The 22,501-nt window shown below is 40.6% G+C and overlaps 1 protein-coding gene and 1 pseudogene across 7 annotated transcripts in view; one reads left to right on the forward strand and one right to left on the reverse strand.

Annotated features, from left to right (window-relative positions):
* Positions 1 to 2,216: 2,216 nt before the first annotated feature.
* The window catches only part of FCHO2 (FCH and mu domain containing endocytic adaptor 2), a 121,113-nt gene continuing 100,828 nt past the window's right edge, over positions 2,217 to 22,501 (forward strand). For 6 of the 7 annotated variants that reach the window (XM_072826774.1, XM_072826777.1, XM_072826775.1 and 3 more), the window contains exons 1-2: positions 2,217 to 2,321; positions 17,679 to 17,770. In XM_072826774.1, the coding sequence (XP_072682875.1) occupies positions 2,289 to 2,321; positions 17,679 to 17,770 (125 nt within the window). In that variant the 5' untranslated portion in view covers positions 2,217 to 2,288. The remainder of the gene's footprint in view (positions 2,322 to 17,678; positions 17,771 to 22,501) is intronic. The other variant, XM_072826780.1, reaches the window with a different exon arrangement.
* On the reverse strand, positions 19,429 to 20,677 carry LOC140633103 (protein farnesyltransferase/geranylgeranyltransferase type-1 subunit alpha pseudogene; annotated as a pseudogene).

The raw sequence follows: 22,501 nt of genomic DNA on the forward strand, positions 1-22,501 counted from the left end.
TCTGGTAACCCCGCCTCTGATATATTGATGAGACCACAGGTATGAGTACAAGTGGAATGCTCCCTGTGCAGTTATTTGAGTGCCAGGCTAAACTGTCAGTGTTAGAACACTAAAAAAAGGAGAGTCTGTGCTTGACACCACTTTGTTATGCAAAACAGCACTTTGTTATGCAAGAATCTATTGCATTCCTGCTGGGGGGAAAAATTGGACGAGTTAACTTGCTTAAGCACTTCTGCTGTTCAGACACTGCTGACCCTCAAGGAGGCTGTCTCTGATGTGGGCAGCTCTCCCACCCACCGCTCTCTCTGCACTTGGAGTTACACCTTTTGTTCTGAAGACAGAGGTCAAGAGCTAATGAAGAAGTCTTTCCCAGGGGCCTGACTGGGGTTGGTCATGGGAGAGGGTACATACAGTTATGGGCCAGAGTTCAGCATCAGATCCGGATCTACCTGAGACATCTACCTGTCTTTTTTTTTTTTTTTTTTTTTTTAATAAATTAATGTGTTTGTAACATGTGAGGTCCTGTTAAGCGTGAGTCTAGGATAAGGCTTCTCCTCCCTACGTCTCAGCTGGGTGATACTAGGATTTTAATGCCAACCTTATTTGCAGAGAGATCTAGATGGCTGTATTTTTTTAAGTTTTTTTTTTTTTTTCAGGATGAAGAAAGCGCTAGACTAATGGTTCAGAGAACTGTAGCAGATTGAGCCTTCCCCCGACACTTGGTGTAAATGACAGTGTTATGAAGACTTTTTAGAGAAAAGGAAGTATCAAGCATACACAAAGGGAGTGTAGTACTGTACCCAGGTTTCCATAACCCAGCTCCCAACAATCACTAGCTCATAGTCAGTCCTACCATGCCCCTACTCATTGTTCCTCTGCCCAGGGAGGGTGGGGGTGGGGGTGGGGTTATTTTAAAGCAAATTGTTACAGCCTATATATTTCTAAAAGACATTCTTTTTTTTTTTTTTTTTTTTCCTAAAAGATATTAAGGACGGCCCTGGTGGCTCAGAGGTATAGCATGTGCCTTCAGCCCAGGGCCTGATCTTGGAATCCCAGGATCGAGTCCCACATCAGGCTCCCTACATGGAATCTGCTTCTCCCTCTGCCTCTCTTTTTCTGTGTCTCATGAATACATAAATAAAATCTTAAAAAAAAAAAAGATATTTTTAAGAAAAGGAAAAAAATCACACCACCAGTATCCACTTACTCCCCATTCAACAAACCCTTTACAGCCCCATGCACGTGCGAGGCACTGTGTGGTTTTTGCTTTTGAGGACCAAAATCATTTTCCCCAAGAAGCAAACGCTCATTCCGTTTGGAGTCACGAGACCTGAGCAGGCGCGACGCGCGTGTCGGGGGAGCGGCCCGGAGGCTCGCGGCTCGGTTGCAAGCGCTGCAGACTGCGCATGGAGCTGAGCTGCTGGCCGCGACCTTGAGGCGGGTCTCTACGGGGACTGAACATTGTTTCCCCCTCCCAACCTCTGGAAAAGTGGGCGGGGGGTTTCCTTTACGTTGTGCCAGGATGTGTCTGTTTTTCCAAAATGTACAAGTCGCCACGAGAGCTAGGGGCTTCAACGAACAAGCCCTGGAAAAGACTATTTTATTATTTTATTTATTTTTTATTTTATTTTATTTTATGTTTTAATTTAATTTTTATTTTCATTTATTTTATTTTTATTTATTTATATTTATTTTATTATTTAATTTATTTTTAGTTAATTTATATTTATTTATATATTATTTAATTATTCTATTTATTTTTGTTTTTCTTATTTTTATTTTATTTTTATTTTATAATTTTTATATTTTAATTTTAATTTTGTTTCCCAAGGCGCCGGGTCCGGGTGGGCGGTCCCGGGGTGGGTCCCGCCGCGCGGCCGGGCCTGGGCCTGGGCCTGCGCGTGCCCGGGGCGCGGGGCTGGGGCCGGGGGCCCTGGGGGCGCGCCCCTCGTCGTCCGGAGCGTCGCCCCGAGCTGAGCCGGGTTCCCCGGGCCCCCCCGCGCCGCCCGGCCCTCCCGCGGCAGCCGGGGGCCTGCGCGCGCCGCCGTGACCCCCGGGGCGACCCCGCCCGGGCGCGGCCGCGGGGCGCATGCGCAGCGCGGCCCGGCTCCGGCGCGCCCGCCGCGGCCGCTAGGTGGCGCATGCGCCCTGGAGGGTGCGGGTGCGGGCCGGCGTCCGGGAGGCCGGCGGCGGCGGGGGAGGCGGGGGCGCCCGGGGGCCGGGCCCGTGTTTACCCGGCGGCGGGCGGGCGCGGACGCGGAGCCTGGCGCGGCGGCGGCGGCGGCGGGATGGTCATGGCGCGTTTCGTCGAGGATTTCTGGGTAAGGCCGGGGGTTGGGGGCGCCGAGCCTCCCGCGCCGGGCGGCGGCCTGCGGGCGGCGGGGGGGCTCCGCGGGCGGGCGGGTCCTCGCGCCGCCGCCGCCGCCCCGGGCTCCGCGGACCCCCTCCCCCCCCCGGGCGGCGGCTGTCAGCGCGGCCCCGAGCCCGCCCGCGGCCAGGACGCCGGGACAAAGCGGGGGGCGGGGGCTCGGGGGGCTCCGGGGGGGCGCGGGGGCGGGGCGGGGGCTCCGCGGGCTCCCCTCCCCCCTCCCCCCTCCCCCCTCCCCGCCCCCCGCCCGGCCCGCGCTTCCTCCCCGCCTCGCCGCCCGGGACTTGGCCTCCGGGCCTGTTGACAAAGCGCAGGACGCGGCGGGCCGGGCTGGGCTCCGGGCTCCGGGCTCCGGGCTCCTGCGCGGGCGGCCCCGACCCCCCGCGACCCCGCCCCCGCCCCCCGCGCCCGCGGCTCGTCGCGGGGGTGGAGGGCCCTTCGGGGACCGGGCCGCGCACTCCCCGCCGACCCCCGTCCGCGCGCGGTCGGCCGCTGGTCCACAATCTTTTATTTTCTCCCCGCCCCCTCCCCCCCCCCCCCCCGCAAGGGGCACAAATAGGAGACACGAGCTTTGTTTTGTTTTGTTTTGTTTTTTGAAAAAAAAAAACAAAAAAAAAAAACAGCTCTGTGGGGCCGCCCCGGGGCTCAGCGGGGGAGCGCCTGCCTTCGGCCCAGGGTGGGACCCCGGGGTCCCGGGTTCGAGTTCCGCTTCAGGACCCCTGCTTCTCTCTCTCTGTGACTCTCATGAATAAATAAATACAATCTTTTTTTTAAAAAAATCATACAAATTTGGACGCCTGCGGGGCTCAACGTTGGGCACCTGCCTTTGGCTCAGGTCGTGACCGCGGGGTCCTGGGATCGAGTTCCGCGTCGGGCTCCCCGCTTGGAGCCTGCTTCTCCCTCGGCCTCTCTCTCCCTCTCGTGTCTCATGAATAAATAAATACAATATATTTTTTAAAAAAATCATACAAACTTGGACACCTGCGGGGCTCACCGTTGGGCACCTGCCTTGGGCCCAGGGCGTGATCCTGGAGACCCCGGATCGAGTCCCCTCTCGGGCTCCCTGCAGGGAGCCTGCTCCTCCCTCTGCCTGGGTCTCTGCCTCTCTCTCTGTGTCTCTCGTGAATAAGTAAATAAAATCTTAAATAAAAATGAACAGCTTTGTTAAGCCACGGTTCACGCACTATATAGTACACACTCATTTAAGCATACAGCTTAGGGGTCTTTCTGCGTTCCTTTGCATGCATCCCTGCGGCCGTTGTAGAACAGGGTCATCAGCAAAGAATCCCTGTACCACCAGCAGCTGTGACCCCTGTCGCCCCTAGGTCAGCCTAGGCCGGTGAGGCATCTGCAGGCTCCCGCCCCTATAGTTCTGTGTCTTGAGGTCTTGCGGCCTCAGTGGGATCGTCTGCGTTGCGCTTTGCATGGGCTTCCTTCCCTTCGCATGTATCCCCGGTTAATCCCTGAGGTGCGTGCATCAGCGCTTAATTACATTTTATGGCCGAACCTGCCACTGTCCTGTCTACTCATGAGTGACGGACGGTTTGGTGGGTCCCACTTTTTGGCTATCGTGAGTAATACCGCTGTGAACATTTTTTGTACAAATCGTTGTGGGGAAGTATGTTTTCATTCCTTTTGGGAATGGAATTCCCGGGTTATATTGTTACTCTTTAACGTTTTGAAAAACTGCCGAACTTTCCCAAAGTGACTGTCTGGTGTACCGTCCCACTGGCAATGTCTGATGTTCCAAGTTTTCTACATCCTGGTCAATCCTTGTTATCGGTCTTTTTTATTACAGTGGATGGGTGTGAAGTATTATCTTATTGTGCGTTTTTTTTTTTTTTAAGATTTTATTTATTTATTCATGAGAGACACAGAGAGGTAGAGACACAGCAGAGGGAGAAGCAGGCTCCATGCAGGGAGCCGGATGTGGGACTCGATCCCAGGACCCGGGTCACGACCTGGGCTGAAGGCAGGTGCCCAACCACTGAGCCACCCAGGCGTTCCTCATTGCGGGTTTGATTTCCATTTCTCTGATGGCTGATGCACCTGTTCATGTGCTTATTTATATATTTTCTTTGGAGAAATACCTTTTTAGATTCACTGCCCATTTTTAGATTAGGTTATTTGTTTTTATTACTGAATTGTAACAGGTTTTTTTTTTGTTTTTTTAATTCTGGGTAGTCTTTTACCAGATATATAATTTTGTAACATTCTCTCCTGTTTTGTGGGCTGTTGTTTTCATTCTCTTGATGGTGTCCGTATAAAAAATATATTTCTTATATTCTGTTTTTAAAAATTATTTTTAATTGAAGTATACTTGACACACAGTGTAGTCTCAGGTGAATGATATTCCACAATTACATATATTATGAAATGTTCACCAGTGTGCCATTACTGTCTTACATTATTATGGTATTAGTGACTCTTTCTATGCTTGTACTTTTCATCTTCATGACTTACTTATAATAGTATGTTTGAACCTCTTAAGCGCCTATTTCACCTATCTCCATCCCCTCCTCCCCTGGCAGCCACTACTTTTTTCTCTATATTTGTGAGTGTTTCTGTTTTTCTTTGTTGTTGTTGTTCATTTGTTTTTTTAGATTCCATATATAAGTGAAATAATGGTATTTGTCTTTCTCTGACTTGTCTTACCATAATACACTCTAGGTCCATCCATGTCAGATGGCAAGATTTCATTCTTCTTTATGGCTGAGTAATAGTCCATTGTGTATGTATACATCTCCTTTATTCATCTATGGATGGACACTTAGGTTGCTTTCACATCTTGGGTATTGTAAATAATGCTGCAGTGAACACAGGGGTTCATAAATCTTTTTGAATTCATGTTTTCGTTTTCTTCAAGCACATACCCAGAGGGGGAATTACTGGATTGTATGATACTTCTATTTTTTTTTTTTTTTGATACTTCTATTTTTGATTTTTTGAGGAACCTTCATGTTATTTTCCATAGTGGTCGCATGAATTTACATTCCCACCAACAGTGTGCGACTGTTCCCTCTTCTCCACAACCTTACGGACACTTGTTACTTCTTTTTGATAGTAGCCATTCCAACTGGTGTGACGTAATTTGATATTCTCCTTTGATGCGTCAGTTTTTAATTTTGATGAAGTCTAGTTTATTACTTATGCTTTTGTTTTATTAAGAAGTTTGTCCTAACCCATGGCCACAGAGATTTACTTGTTTTCTTCTATGGGTTTTATAGTTTTAGCTCTTCTGTTTAGGCCTAGGATCCATTTGAAGTCAGTATTTGTGTGTGGTGCCAGAAGGAGGTTCAGCTTCATTCTTTTGCGTGGATATCTGGTCTCAGTACCTTTGTTGAAAGGCTCTTCCTTTCTCTGTTAAAAAATCTTGGCACTCTTGTCAAAAATCAGTTGGCCATATGTTTATGGGTTTACTCCTTAATTTTCAGTTGTATTTCATTGTCTATCCTTAACACTGTTTTGATTACCATGGCTTTGCAGTAAGTTTGGAATCAGGAAGTGAGAGTCTTCCAGGTTTGGTTGTCTTTTTCAAGATTGTTTTTGCCTATTCTTGGATTCCTTTCGTTTCTGTGTGAATTTTAGGTTTAGTCTGTCAATCTAATTAATTATTAATATATAACCTATCAACTTCAGACTTTAGATTTTAGGCAACTTATAAGACTATTATGAGGATTTAAAATTGGCATCCCAAAATGTTTTCTTTTTAAAAAAAGTTGATTTAAGTAGTCTCTATACCACCCCCCCCCGAACCAGCATGCTCTTGTGACTAAGGCAGCCAGCTGCCTCTTGCACGTTTTTTGATAGATGAAAGTGTTTTTGAAGCTTGCTAATAACTTAATTCCAAAATGTATATTAAGATTTTTTTTTTAAAATTGAAGTATAGTTTACTACAAATTGTACAGTAACATTTTAAAGTTCTCTTTTGTCTCAGTTAATTGAGCTTTGAACATAGCCTCGTCTATTGTTTTTGGCTATTATGACTAATGCTTTCTATGAACATTCTTTGTACTAGTTTTTGGGTGCCCCTTGTTTGTCCCTCTTAAGGGACAGACAGGACTAAATTTGGATATCTGAAATCTGGAGAGAATTCCCAGTCTAATTTGTTTTTGTCTTTGCCTTCACTTTCTCACTATTGAATACAGTTAAAATAGATTGCATTTTATTTACTTCCAAGCCTGGAATTGGGACTGAAAGCTCTAAATTGGAGCTTTATAAAAAGTTCCAAAGGAGGACTAAATGAACTAGGAAAGACCAGAAACAGGAACTAAATAACTTCTGAGAATCTGATAGTTGTCTAAGACAACTTAAAAATTTACATATTTTAGGATCATTTATAACTTCTTGAAACAGAGAAATTACAATATTAATTTCACTTTTCTCCCCTAATATTTAAAGTGGCACTGCCAAAACAAATAAAGCTTGTCAAAGTGAGGTAATGGGAAACTTTTAAGTTTCTAACCAAACAACCTATTAATTGTTGTTTTCCCCACGTATAGAAAGACAAACTTTTGTTGTGGCGTTTGTTAGAGGAAAGTTTGAATCATGCAAACTATTTTCAAGTCCTTTTGAAAGTAGCACATCCTGCCTTTTTCTTTAAAGTGTAGTTTTTCTTAACTAAAACAGTATGCTGTGTTACAAATTACTTAATATTATACTTTGAAGAGAAAAATGTATTTAAAACTTCCTACAGAACAGGTGTTTTGTTGCTGATAAGTCATTTTTTGCCACAAAGTATAGTGCCTTTGATAATCGAGTTGAAAATGTTCTTCTTTTCCATTAACATTGGTTAGCAAAATTAATTTTGATAGCAGAAATCCACACCATTGCCTTAATATTTAAAAACAGTTGTTAGTCCTCCAAAAGATAATGTAACTTTAAAAAGATATTTACAGGTACAGCAAGGAAGTGTCTCTGTATACTGGTTCTTTCTCAGAGTAGGATACTAATTTATAATGTTCTTGATTGTGTCAACATTGCGCTATACTAATTAGAATGGCTTTATATATGTATATTTTTAAAGATGTTGTTTATTTTTTCATGACAGACACACAGAGAGAGGCAGAGACACAGGCAGAGGGAGAAGCAGGCTCCCTGCGGGGAACCCGATGCGGGACTCGATCCTGGGACCCCAGGATCACATCTGGAGCCGAATGCAGATGCTCAACTGCTGAGCTGCCCAGGCATCCCTAAGATGGCTTTATATTTTTATATAAACCCAGATTATTTAATTGAAGAGTTAAATTTTTAAAAAATTTTCTTTTTAGATTCCAGTATAATTAAGATACAATGTTATATTAGTTCCAGGTGTACAATATAGTGATTCAGTAATTCTGTACATTACTCAATGCTTACCATGGTTAAGTATGCTCTTTATCCCCAATCACCTATTTCCCCCATTCCCAAACTCAACTCCCCTCTGGTAACCATCAGTTTGTTCTTTATAATTCAGAGTCTGTTTTTTTGGTTTGTCTCTTTTTTTCTTTGTCTTGTTTCTTAAATTCCAGATATAAGTGAAATCATATCGTATTTGTCTTTGAGTTATTTTGCTTGGCATTAGCCTCTGTAGATCCCTCCACGTTGTTATACGTGGCAAGGTTTCATTCTTTTTTTATGGCTGAGTAATATTCCATTGTGTGTGTGTGTGTGTGTGTGTGTGTGTGTGTATACACACTACATTTTTTATATATTCATCTGTATAGATGGACCTTTGAGTTCCTTATGTATTTTAGCTATTATAAATAATGCTGCAGTAAACATATGGCTGCATATATCTTTTTGAATTAGTGTTTTTGTATTCTTTGGGTAAATACCCAGTAGTGGAATTGTTGGACCATACAGTAATTCCTTTTTAGTTTTTTTGAGGAATCTCTGTACAGTTTTCCACAGTGGCTGCACCAGATTGCATTCCCATCAACAATGCATGAGGGTTCCTTTCTCTCCACATGTTTGCCAACACTTATTTCTTGTGTTTTTGATTTTAGCCATTCAGAAGGGTGTGAGGTGATAACTCATTGTGTGTGTGTTTTTTTAAGATTTTATTTATTTGAGCGAGAGAGGGCGAGCATGAGCAGGGGGAGGGGCAGAAGGTGAGGGTGCCCAAGCACTGCCTAAGCACCTGGAGCCTTACGGAGGGCTCGATCCCAGGACACTGAGACCATGACCTGAGCGGAAATCAGGAGTCAGATGCTCAACTGACTGAGCCACCCAGGCGCCTCTCTCTTGGTTTTGATCTTCATTTCCCTTATGATGAGTGATGTTGAGCATTTTTTCGTGTGTCTGTGGCCGTCTGTATATTTCTCTGGAGAACTATGTCTTCTGGTTTTTTAATTGGATTATTTGTGTTTTTGGTGTGAAGTTCTAGAAGTTCTTTATGTATTTTGGATACTATAAATTTTTTTTTTTTTTAAGGAATGGATTTCATTGGTGATAATTTTTTTTTAAAGATTTTATTTATTTATTCATGAGGGACACACAGAGAGGCAGAGACACAGGCAGAGGGAGAAGCAGGCTCCCTGCAGGGAGCCCGCTGCGGAACTCGATCCCGGGACCCCGGGGTCACGCCCTGGGTCGAAGGCAGACGCTCAACTGCTGAGCCACCCAGATGCCCTAGTGATAATTATTTGAAGGGAAAAAAATACAATGTAGCTGATTTAAATACCTTATAAATCTCATTTTGCGTAGTAGTCCTGATCTCTATAAAATATGAAGCATTCTCCCAAAGACTTCAAGTATTTTTTTTTTTTTTTTTTTTTTTTTACTTCAAGTATTCTTTAGCATATATAACATTGTATTGAACTGACATTTTTAGTTTAGGTGACCTTTTCCAAAGATTATTTCCAGTCAGCACATCAAGAATGAAATAATTAGGGGCACTTGGGCTTAGTGGTTGAGTGTCTGCCTTCAGCTCAGGGCGTGACCCCAGGGTCCAGGGATCTAGTCCCGCGTTGGGCTCCCTGCAGAAAGCCTGCTTCTCCCTCTGCCTGTGTCTCTGCCTCTCTCTCTCTTTCTGTGTCTCTCAGGAATAAATAAATACAATCTTTAAAAAATAGAATGAAATAATTATCTTGGGTGTTTTTTATCCTGAAGTACTTCTGTGTTTCTTGTCCTTATTTTTTTAATTGTTTAACCAGTACAGAAGTCTCTTTCCAGTCTGTTGATTTCACTGGTATTGTCATGTTTTACTTCTTAAATTTTTTAAAAATATTTTTAATTTATTTATGATAGTCACACAGAGAGAGAGAGAGAGGCAGAGACACAGGCAGAGGGAGAAGCAGGCTCCATGCACCGGGAGCCCGATGTGGGATTCGATCCCTGGTCTCCAGGATCGTGCCCTGGGCCAAAGGCAGGCGCCAAACCGCTGCGCCACCCAGGGATCCCTGTCATGTTTTACTTCTAAATAAATTTGGAGCACTTGGTTATATACCCAAAAGTTGATCTATTATTTACATGGATAAATTGAGAGGATTAAAATTTTTTTAAAGTGTGGAATTGCTAGTAATAGGACTTTGGAATGTGGAACATTATATTTCTGCTTGATTTTTTTTTTTTTAAGATTTTTATTTTTTTGAGAGAGAGAGAGACACAAACAACAGGGAAGGGCAGAGGGAGAAGCAGGCTTCCCACTAAGCAGAGAGCCCTATGCAGGACTGTATCCCAGGGCCCTGGGATTATGACCAGAGCAGAAGGTAGAGGGTTAATGGACTGAGCCACCAGGTGTACCCTTTGCTTGATTTTCTCAATCTAAATTTAGTATTCTAGATGAGAGATTTAAATGCATACACACAAATATTCTTGGGGATATATCCATATGCAAATTTAAATATATATATTTTTAGAAAATTAGTTGAGGTGATTATAGAAACCCAGAATATAGACTTTTTTTTTATTACTTGAAAATTTCTTTTTTTTTTGTTATCTTTTTAATTTTTTAAAAAATTTTTATTTATTTATGATAGAGAGAGAGAGAGGCAGAGACATAGGCAGAGGGAGAAGCAGGCTCCATGCACCGGGAGCCTGACGTGGGATTCAATCCCGGGTCTCCAGGATCACGCCCCGGGGCAAAGGCAGGCGCTAAACCACTGCGCCACCCAGGGATCCCTACTTGAAAATTTCAAATACTGCTTATATATCCCATTGGGTGGTCTGCTGAAATTTAAAAAGTCTACGTGTATGTATATTTACATATACATTAATTAACAGATTTGCAAAATTTACATGGTTCAGTATTCAAAAAGTGCCTAGGGAATACAGTATAAAATCCTTTTTTATTTTTATTTTTTTGTACCCCAGCCATTAAGATCTCCATCAAGGCCATAACTGTTACCAATTTCTTATATAGCTTTCCAGAGATGATCTCTGCATACACAAGCAAATTATATAAACTAAATGAAAATGTGATCTTGTATAATTGTTAGCCAGTTAGCCATGCCCAAATTATTTTCAGCTGCAACAAGCTAGGAACGTGCAAACTACCACATTCATCTAAGTTGGTTCAAGTAGACTTGACAGGTAGACATTATAAATCATAGTCTTTTAGATGGCAATAAATTTTATTGTGAGGTCCTTAAAATTTTCAGGGAGTGGAATGGTGATTTGTTTTGTATTTTTGCACCTGTAGGAGAAATTTGAAAGTGAGAAATTGATACCGATTGAGTCTGCTTAAGTTCAACTCGGGGGAAAGACTTTAACATTGACATGGAACGGATAAAAATTTGCTGTCTGGATTCTTTTCTACCCTACACACTAAATCCTGAATGCTCTAATCCTTTCAGAACTACTTAAATTATTTAGGCAAAGGCATAGGAGAAGGTATTCTTCATATTGTCCTGTACATTTGGTTAGCATAACTCTTTGGAAGTACTTTTTTTAGTCCATTTTTTTTTTAGATTATCCTTCCTGGTTTTACAATTCTAAAACATTTAACAGAAGCACCCTAAGAAATCCATATAGAAATATGGTGCCATGGAGATGTAGAGGGAATGAGTTTGGTTTTTCCAGTTTATCTAGTGTGGAAAAATGAAAGAATACTAGAGTGGGAAGAATGTAGTATTGGTCCACAGAGATGAGCATAAACTGGTCAGATGTGGGTGATAAACGAAAACAGTACAACAGCAACTGAGACCTAAAATGGTAACTGTTGGTGAAGTTGCTAGAGGATTTTGCTGGTGGTCGGATTCAGAGGATTAAATTGAGAAGTGATTGGTGGACCGTGTGATGAAGTTAAGACACCCGAGTCCATCAGTTCTATCAGGGACAAGCTCCTTGATGGAACAGCAGAAATAAAGGTCACAGAAGATGTGACAAGCATGTTCGGTTGCCTGTAGGGAAAAGATAGGAAGGTGTGGTGTAAGTACAGCAAATTGGTGATGCTGGACCTTAATCCTAAGAAGTATTAGTTTAATTAATTGTTTGAAATGAGCCAGTGAAGATGGTTTTCCTATTTAATTATAACCATTGTTATGTGATAGGTAGAGCATAGAAGAGTACAGAAGAAAATTAAAATTATATATAGCTTTTCCATGTGTCCTCTAAGATCTTTAGAAATACAAGATTCACAGTGTGTTCTGCTGATTTTTCTAAAGCTTGGTATTTTCAAATGATATTACCATCAAGCATTTTTGTCATATGATTAAGTATTCTTTGAAAATATTTTGCAGTGACTTGCATTGGTTTCCATGGAATGAAGAGGTAATTTTTAAAACTATGCCCTGTTTGAATATTTAGGTTATTTTCAGTTTTTTTTAAATTTATGAATTAGGAGGAGATTTAACTATTATGAACAAGATGTCAGTTTAAGAAGGTAGTCTTTGACTTTAAATGCACAGATTGAAGAGTTTTGGAGAAAGCTGATGTTGTATTTATTTTTTTTCCATTTTGAGATTAATGAACATTCATTATAGAATATTACAGAAAATTTAAAAGTTATGAAACAAATTATCTCCTAACTCTTTGCTTCTGCTATTTTTGTTGAATCCATATCACTCTATTTGATGGCTTAAAGGATTTAACTAACTGAAGAGATTAGAGAATATATCTGAGAGGTTAGAAAATATAGTAAGATTTCTTCCCATTAGTCAACCGACAAATGTGTTTGAGTGACTTTTGTACCTGTATCAAGTAGTTCTGACTGCTGAGCAGTGCTCATTTTACATCTTTAATTATTGTTTTCTGCTTTAAAAACATCTTGCCAATGGTTCTGTAGTATAGTTTTGATGATCATGTATGAAAATTTCAATGTATAAATAGAAGGTTGACAAGAAGAGATTGTAACTTGTGGTTAGGTTAAATGTGCTATTCACTTATAGAAAAACTGCTTACATAAGAGCTAGAGCAAAAGGAAAATGTAGAGTGGTAGGAAGTGATGATATTTATTTATTACCTTTGAGGCGGTTTGAGGTTGAGAGGAAGGTTAGGCATGTTATTTGCTGTTCACATGATACCACCTTCTGACTCTTTGATCCCCTTCCAAAAATTCTTTTAAAATTTTTAAAAGGAGGGGCGCCTGGGTGGCTCAGTCAGGTAAGCGTCTGACTTCAGCTCCGGTCCTGGGATGGAGCCCTGCATTGGGCTCCCTGCTCAGCAGAGAGTCTGCTTCTCCCTCTGCCCCTCTCTCTTTGATCTTTCTTGTTCTTACTGTCTCTCAAATAAAATCTTTTTTTTTTTTTTTTTTTAAAGATTTTATTTATTTATTCATGATAGTCACAGAGAGAGAGAGAGGCAGAGAGACACAGGCAGAGGGAGAAGCAGGCTCCATGCACTGGGAGCCCGATGTGGGATTCGATCCCGGGTCTCCAGGATCGCGCCCTGGGCCAAAGGCAGGCGCCAAACCGCTGCGCCACCCAGGGATCCCTCAAATAAAATCTTTAAAAAATTTTTTTAAAAAGAACAAGGTAAAAATCAACTTTTCAGTTTTGGTCTGATTGTATAGTCTACCCTATCCTCTGCCTGTTTTTCAGATCTTGGAATCATCAAAAGTGAACGATATCTAGGCTTTTTTTTCTTTTTTTAAGATTTTATTATTTATTCATGAGAGAGACAGAGAGGCAGAGACACAGGCAGAGGGAGAAGCAGGCTCCCTGCAGGGATCCCAACGTGGGGACTCGATCCCAGAACTCCGGGATCACGCCCTGAGCCAAAGGGAGATGCTCAACCACTGAGTCACCCAAGTGCACCTCAGGCTTTTTGTTTTTAGTATTTAGTTTACTGTTGCTCTTAAAAAGTTCTTTGAAGGAGAAGTTCCAGGCCATTAGCCAAACTCGCTGGGATTTATAGCTTTGTGCTTTTCCACTATTACTATTCATGGATCTTAAAAACCGAGGTATGTTATATCTAGATTTTTTTCACAGCTTTGTTAATAGAGGTGCATTTTTTCTTCAAGTGAAAAGATATTGGGTTGTATTTTATATTTATTTTAAAAAGATTTAAGTATAAAGGGATGTTATAAAATCAACCAGAAGAAGATACCTTTGAGTTTCCAAAATAGGTATGATGATGTATTCAGACTTTTTAACTTGAAATTTCAAGTATGTCTTACTTGTGGATTCTAAATTACAGTAGAAAAAAAATCTGAATGTTTCCAATGACTTTGTGACCTTACTTATAACTTAATTATCTTTTTAGCTAAATTTCAGTTTAATTGATAATTATAATGCAAAACTATGCATAGTGTGATCTCATTTTCATAATAAAAAATTAACATGTTACTATATGTATGGGAAAAGGAATCTGGATTGATAAACATCAAATTGTTAAGTGTAGTCAAATTAGAGTGGTAAGTATGGGAAACCATACATCCTGAGAAGTTTGTGGTTTTTCTTTTTTTTTTTTTTAATATTTTATTTATTTGAGGGAACGGGAGACTGAGAGAGAGTGAGTACAGGAGCAGCGGGAGGGGCGAAGGGAGAAGGAAAAGTAGACTCCTGGTTGAGCAGGGAGCCCCAGGTGGGGCTCAGTCCCAGGACCCTGGGTTCATGACGTGAGCTGAAGGCAGACGCTTAATCGACTGAGCCACCCAGGCGCCTGAAGTTAGTGTTTTCTTAAAGGACTTGTACAGTTCTGTACTGAACATCTTCAAAGGATGATAAGATTTTTTTTCCTACTTCATATTAGGAATTATTTCAAAGATTTTTAAGACTTGTTTATATCAGATTATAACAAGATTTTGTTTGCCCCAGGCCACAGTCATTGGACTTTTATGTAAGTGTCAATGCTCTTTGCAAAGTGCATTGAGACCAGCCCATAAAAAATCCTATCTTAGTGTAAATCTTCAAAATAATTGTCTTCCTTGTATCAGCAATGGTGTTAATAGCTGCTTTTGTCAGTTAATACTGCATATTTCTCTGCAAAAGTTTATTGATTGAAATGGATAAAAATATCTGCTTACACCTTTGACAAATTTATTGTGATAGATTTTACATATTATGCAGTTCACTTAAAGTGTACAGTTCAGTGGTTTTGCATAATAGCGATATTTGCATCCATCATCATAGTCAGTTTTAAAACTTTTTCATTATCTCAAAAAGAAAACCTGTACCTTTTGTCACAACCCCTCTCCCTAGCAACCCACTCATCTACTTTCTATCTCAGCATATTTGCTTATTCTGGACATTTCATATAAATGGAATTCTACAGAATGTGGTCTCTTGTGTCTGACTTCTTTAACTTCGTGAAATGTTTATGATGTTAAGTCTCATGCATCAGTGTTCGTTTATATTGCTGAATTATATTCCATTTTATGGGTATACCCCGTTTTGTCTTTTTAGTTACTGGTTGATGGACATTTAAATTGTTCCTAACAGGGACAGCCTGGTGGCTCAGCAGTTTAGCACCGCCTTTTTAATCAATGGAAAAAAGCAAGACACAATTACCATGACAGCCAAAAATAATCTAATGTTAGGAACAATTTTTTTTAAAGATTTTTTTTGTATTTATTTATTCATGAGAGACAGAGAGGCAGAGACACAGGCAGAGGGAGAAGCAGGCTCCAGGCAGGGAAGCCCGACGTGGTACTCGATCCCTGGGTCTCCAGGATCACACCCTGGCCGAAGGCGGCGCTAAATTGCTGAGCCACCTGGGCTGCGCTGTTAGTGCCTTTGGAGGCAGGCTTCTTCTGTATCACATCCTTATTAGAATGAGTTTTCCTTGTCTTTCCAAATGAAGACCTGAAAGATGGAATAGCTAGTACTGTTTCCTAGGGTGTATTATTGCTGCTGTAGTACTGTTGTTGTATTGTACTAAATAAATAATCCTCATTTCCTTATTGTATTGTATGAAATAAATAATCCTCCAGAACTAATGTGTTCTTTGGATATCTGAAGTTCTCTAATAAAGAGCTTACTCCTGCAAAGACTTCTTAATTTCTGAATATAATTTAACCTTTTCTTACTTGTTTAATGTTTCTGATACTGTAACAGTGAAGCAGAAACACTTAGGACTTTATTGCCCGAATTACTAGATGGTCTCAAAGTTCTTACCTCCTTTAAAAAAAAATATTTTTTTTCTTTCTCTTGTAAGCCTGGTAAATAGTATTTTTAATAGTCCCTGTGCCTGTTTGAATAGTCCTTTACTCCCACCTTATTTCTAATTTGAATATGCATAATGCATATTGGGAACCCAGGTAGCCTGACTTGTTAGATTTTTTTTTTAAGAAGATTTTTATTTATTTATTTGAGAGAGCACAAGAGCATGAGTGGGTGGTGGAGAAGGAGACTCCCTGCTGAGTAGGGAGCCGGGATGTGGGGCTTTATCCCAGGACCCTGAGATCAGAACCTGAGCTGAAGGCAGATACTTGAACAACTCAGCCACCCAGGTGCCCCCCTGATTGTTAGATTTATGTGCAAATGAGAACTAGTAGATGTCCAGTAAGAATTTTGGGGTGTGAGAGCTTCAGACTTTGATTTTATGGTTTTAGTATTTAGATTAGATTTTTTTTTTTTTTTTTTTTAGGGTTCAGGGCTATACTGGGAATTGGTGGATAGTCTAATTATGTGTAAATTTATGTATTATATTCAAGTAATAAAATTCATCCCTTTGAGGATTCAGGCCCTTTATTATTTTATCTGCAGCTTTACATACTAATCTGCATGATCATGTATTTTTGCTTGCTTATATAAACTAGTAATAATGGTTACCTCAGAGAATAGTCTTCTTTTGGCTAGGATAAATTTCCATGAAAAACCTACAGATAGAAGAAAAGCAAAGTTAGATAATAAATTTTTGATCTTAAAAATGAAAAATAGTAGGAGCCAAATGGATATGTTTGGATTCATTAGTCTGTGTTTTTATGTTGTATTCTTATTGGTAAATAGAAATGGATGTTCAAAATGCTGAGTATATTGTCTATATTATCTCATTACAAATACCACATTTTAATTTATTGTATATATGGCAAAATAATTACTATTTCTATATTAGTTTACAAGTTTGTTAAGGAGTTCTTAAAATAGGTTTCCTGTTTTTGGTGAACTATAAAAAAATTAGGTTTCATATTGTGTAATTCTTGCCTATTGTATTGCTATTTCCAACAAATACATTGAATTCATTATTTTATTTTCATGGAAGAAAAACTACTAATTGTAAAGAGAGTTTAGTTTAGCTTAGTTTATTAATAGTCTTATTTCATTTATAAAATTGATATTTCTGTCTTCTTCCCTATGACTTACTAATTTAGCATTTATTGGAAAAAATGGCAGTAAAGGTTTTCTAGGATTGTGTAGTGGTCTTGTTCTGTTAATTTCTCATTAGTTGAGGACTAACCAATGACTGTTACTGCTCTTTTGTTAAAATTTTATCTCCTTTCTCACTTCTCAAGTTGTTTAAGTTTACTAAAAGATTTATGTTAGCTATTATAAAGCATTTTGTGGTATTGAATGCTTAAGTGACTAATAATACGCTCTTGTGACTCAGAAGTCAATAATCAGGAATCCCTTAATGTGTATTAAAGGAATTGAAATGGGCTTTGGTCATGTATTTAAAAAGATCTATGGTTCTCTTTTCTAAATTATACTGCATGTTATTTTTTTAAAATTTCAGACCTAATTCCATTAATATAGTCATAAGTGATTATAGAATGTGTTCATGTATGTTTAATGTGTGTATATGTATATATAGTAAATTGTAAAGTTTGTCAAACTGTGTAGTATTTCTTTGATACAGTTTAAAGTCATACAATGAGCAACAGTGGTTCAATTAAAGAGAAGTAGTTCACCTGCATATTAGAATTGCATATTGGTTAGTGTAGGGTTATTCTTAAGTCATTTTAATCTTTTTTTGTTGTCATCAAACTAAAAATCTTTTTCAATTTTAGGGGGAAAAAAATAGTGGCTTTGATGTCCTGTACCATAATATGAAACATGGACAGATATCAACAAAAGAACTAGCAGATTTTGTGAGAGAAAGGTATGTATTTTTTAAATAAGTAATTTAACAATTCATCTAGTTAAATTTTAGAATATAAATGAGAAAAAACATTTTTTTTGAGAGAGACAGGGGTGCTCTAGTGAGCACGGGGTTAGGGAGAGAATCTTAAGCAGGCTCCCAGCATGGAGCCAGAGGTGGAACTCAATCCCAAGACCCTGGGATCACAACCTGAGCTAAAATCAAGAATCAGACACTTAGCCAACTGAGCTGTCCAGGATATTTTAGTTAGATCTGGCTTAAAATTATCAAGTACACTCTTGAAAAGTACATTATTATAGTTACATTTTAAAGTAGTGTGGTTATCTGGTGTCTATACATTTACGTGATAGTTCCAAGTAGTATTGCTGAACTCCTGGTTTGTATTCACTGTTTGAAAATTTCTACATATTTTTCATTGAATTTATTATTACTAGCAAGGTGATACAATAGAAAAATGGAGGAATTTTGTAGGATAAAATACTCCATTTTATTTTATTTTTTTCAAGTTTTGGGATACATCTATAATTTTATTACAAAAGCATCCTTTTGGCATTAGTTGGTTACAGTGAAAGCAAGATACTGTAAGTGTGGCATAGCAGCTCTAATGTAACAGTTGCGTTCCCTGCTTCCTGAACCCAAATTTAAGTTGCCTTATATCTGTTATATACAAGTTACCTGCATTCATTAATGCTGCAAATAGGGAGGAGCTGATGCTAAGGGATTAGAGTAAATGTTGATAAGACTTTTTTTTTTTTTAAAGATTTTATTTATTTATTCATGAGAGACAGAGAGAGAGAGAGAAAGAGAGAGAGAGAGGCAGAGACACAGGCAGAGGGAGAAGCAGGCTCCATGCAGGGAGCCTGATGTGGGACTCCATCCCGGGTCTCCAGGATCAGGCCCTGGGCTAATGGCGTCGCTAAACCGCTGAGCCCCCTGGGCTGCCCCTTGATAAGACTTTAAAAGTTTCTTCATGGGAAGGAACTCCCCTCCCTCCCCACAATTTACCTTACTTTAAAATAATCAGTTGCTAGTCTGAATAGCAGCAGCACCCAGGGAGCATCACGCTTAGTTCTTGTTAAACAGCAATACCTGTGCAATGCACGTTTTACAGCACAGGCAAAGGGAATGATCGCTTTTTTTTTTAATTTTAATTTTTATTTATTTATGATAGTCACAGAGAGAGAGAGAGAGAGAGAGAGAGAGGCAGAGACACAGGCAGAGGGAGAAGCGGGCTCCATGCACCGGGAATCCGACGTGGGATTCGATCCCGGGTCTCCAGGATCACGCCCTGGGCCAAAGGCAGGCGCCAAACCGCTGCGCCACTCGGGGATCCCGGGAATGATCGCTTTAAACTCCTGCATTAGAGTCTCTTAAAAAAATAAAAGCATTCCATTGAGTTCTTCCAGATGGTGTTATTGCTGTACATTTGTTGGTGGGTTACTCTGTGCTGTGTTTGCTTTGAAGGGATCTTCCAGTATATCTCCAATATTCCTTTCTTATAGAGTCCTTTTCTTTAGCTAGAATTTCACACAACTCTAATGCTTTATTGAGATTGTTCTCCTTGTCACATTAGTTTTCTAGCATGTCTTCATAGATGTCCATGAGAAAGGCAATCAGGTAGGGGAAACTATGACTTGGTTGCAAATCAAATCACTGGTTTAACGATTGGGATATTTGGAAAGACCAGGATCCTGTACAATCCCTTTCAAATAGTTGTGTGCACTCTCATTATGTGGTACTGGTTTGATCATTTCCAGAGTGTACTGGACTTCCCTCTCCAGCATAGCACTATCATTGTAGCCAGTGGTGTTAGAAATTGTGACGTAGGGGATCCCTGGGTGGCTCAACGGTTTGGCGCCTGCGTTTGGCCCAGGGTGTGATCCTGGAGTCCCGGGATCGAGTCCCACGTCGGGCTCCGTGCGTGGAACCTGCTTCTCTCTCTGCCTCTCTCTCCCTCTCTCTGTATCTCATGAATAAATAAATAAAATCTTTAAAAAAAATTATGAAATATATTTGGTTCCAGACAGAGTTATTACATCCTCTTTAAGAACCTGGTCTACAGGGGTGCCTCGGTGGCTCAGCAGTTGAGCGTCTGCCTTCAGCTCAGGCCGTGACCCCGGGGTCCTGGGATTGAGTCCCACATCAGGCTCCCCACAGGGAGCCTGCTTCTCCCTCTGCCTGTGTCTTTGCCTCTCTCTCTCTGTGTCTCTCATGAATAAGTAAATAAAATCTTAAAAAAAAAAAAAAAAAAAAGGAACCTGGTCTATGTACTGCAGCTTATTATCCCAAAGTTTAAATTCCTGGATAACCCATTGTCGATGTTGCCAGGCTTGGTAATTCTTTGCATTCTGATAAGAATATCAGCAATAAACTCAAGCTCCTGAGATGGATCTTGTAGCCATTCCATTAATACTCGCCTCTGATGCCAAACTTGATAGTTTTGGGGCTGTTTCTCAATTACTGCAGTGATGTAGTTCATTTCTTCATTTAGATGATTTTGAAGTGACTTCAAGAGAACTTTCCGAAAATGCCACACTGTATAATTGGCTGCATTTAACTCAGTAGCATCTCTGCTGACTTTAAAAGCTCGTTCACTTCTTTCATCACACTGCAGAATGATCCGGAAATAATCATACACGTCTCTAAATTTTTCACTATAAATGATCCGGACCCCTGGATTGGGGCCATCGTTCTGCAGCACTGTATCTCTATCAGCCCATTCTGTTCTGGGCCTGTACAGGACATAGGTGGGCGAGTCCAGGCTCAGGAACGCGTCATCCATGGGGGACGCCACCGCTTCTCCCAGCTCAGCTGCATGGCTTCTTCCTGCGGCTGGGGCTCCAGCTCTGGCTCCCGGCAGGACTTGCTGCCCTGCACAGCCTCCCCCACCCTCTCCGTGGCCACCATCTGCAAAATATTACCATTTTAAACAAACATCATGAAACATGCTAAAATAATTTGAAAAGCCTAAGGTTTTTGAATTTGTAGTTTAATTATGATTGATTGATTGATTTAGATTTTAAGTGGGCTCCACACCCAATGTGGGGCTTGAACTTACAACCCTGAGATCAACAGTTGCATGCTCTATCAGCTGAGCCAGGCATGTGCCCCTCTGAGTTTTATTTTAAAGAAGTATAAGTATGTATTTTGAAAATCTGCAAATTTCTAAAATGTGTTGTCTTTAAGACTGAGAATATGGGATGCCTGGATGGCTCAACAGTTAAGCGCCTGCCTTCGGTTCAGGGCATGATCCTGGAGTCCCGGGATCGAGTCCCACATCGGGCTCCCTGCATGGAGCCTGATTCTCCCTCTGCCTGTGTCTCTGCCTCTCTCTCTCTCTCCCTCTCTGTGTGTCTCATGAATAAATAAAATCTTTAAAAAAAAATCTTTAAAAAAAAAAATCAAGGTAATTTGATTTGGATAAAGCTATTTTGTGGCTAGGCCTGCTTGGTAATTTGGGTTATTTCTAGTTTTTGCTATTACAAGTAACTTTGCTTTGAATATTCTTGCACATGGGTCTTGCCACACATATTTATATTAGGTATATGCCCTAGAGTAGAATTGCCAGGTCATAGAGTTATGTATGTGTAACTGTTGTAGGTAATGCCAAAGAATTTTCCAGGGTGGTTGTACCAGTTTACACCAGCAGCAACCTTGTTTCAGAGTTCTAGTCATTCCATGTCCTCATTGCCACTTGGTATGGCTCGTCTTTTTTTTTTTTTTTGGCTCGTCTTTTAATTTGAATCATTCTGATAAGTAGTACTACATGTTTCCCTCACTTTTCAGAGGTTTGTGTTATGTCATTTTGCTCTTAGGAAATATCGACATTAGTGCCTTTTTTTGCTAACCGGGAAAAATCTGAAGAGGATTTGGGTTTTTGCAAAATATCGAAATGAGAAAATAGCATTTGGCGTTTGTTTTGCAGTGAGCCCTTCTGGAGGCAGTGCACACAGTGAAAGTGCCACTGCCAGGCTTCTTCCTTTCGAACTGTGCTCAGCATCTCAGCATCAAGCTGCTGTAGTTTTGAACTGTGTGAGCATCTGTGCCTTACCTCAGTTTATTTTGTGTATCTGTTAGCAAGATGTGTCCTGTGGTATCAGAAAAGCCTAAGAGGGGTATTTTTTGGGTCCAGTAAAGCTCAGAAATTTTTCCATATAAATTAACGGTAATTGCTTCTTTGCTTTATGCCATTTGGCTTTTGAAAGGTTTCATGGGAAGGCTGAACTTCTAGATGGTGAGGGATACCTGTATCTCATTATGATTTTATTTTATTTAATTAATTTTTTTAAAGATTTTATTTATTCATAGAGACACAGGAAGAGAGAGAGGCAGAGACACAGGCAGAGGGAGAAGTAGGCTCCATGTAGGGACCCTGCTCATTGTGATTTTAATTTGCATTTTCTTGATCGATAATGAGCTTGAGCATCCTTTCATATGTTTATTGGTCATTTGCATTTCCTGTTTTATGAAGTACCTCTTTATCTCTTTTTTTAATAAAGTATTTATTTGAGAGAGGGAGAGAGAGTGGGCACACACACGCATGCAGTGTGGGAAAGAGCAAGAGGGATAGACTCCTCAAGCAGACTCCCTGCTGAGTGTGGATCCAGTGCAGGGCTGGATCCCAGGATCCATGAGATCATGACCTGAGCTGGAAGCAAGAGTGGGACATTCAACCAACTGAGTCACCCGGACGCCCCCGTTCATTTCTGGTGTTTTTTTTTCTTGTTCTCC

Source organism: Canis lupus, chromosome 5 (assembly GCF_048164855.1).
Source record: "Canis lupus baileyi chromosome 5, mCanLup2.hap1, whole genome shotgun sequence".
NCBI lineage: Eukaryota > Metazoa > Chordata > Mammalia > Carnivora > Canidae > Canis > Canis lupus.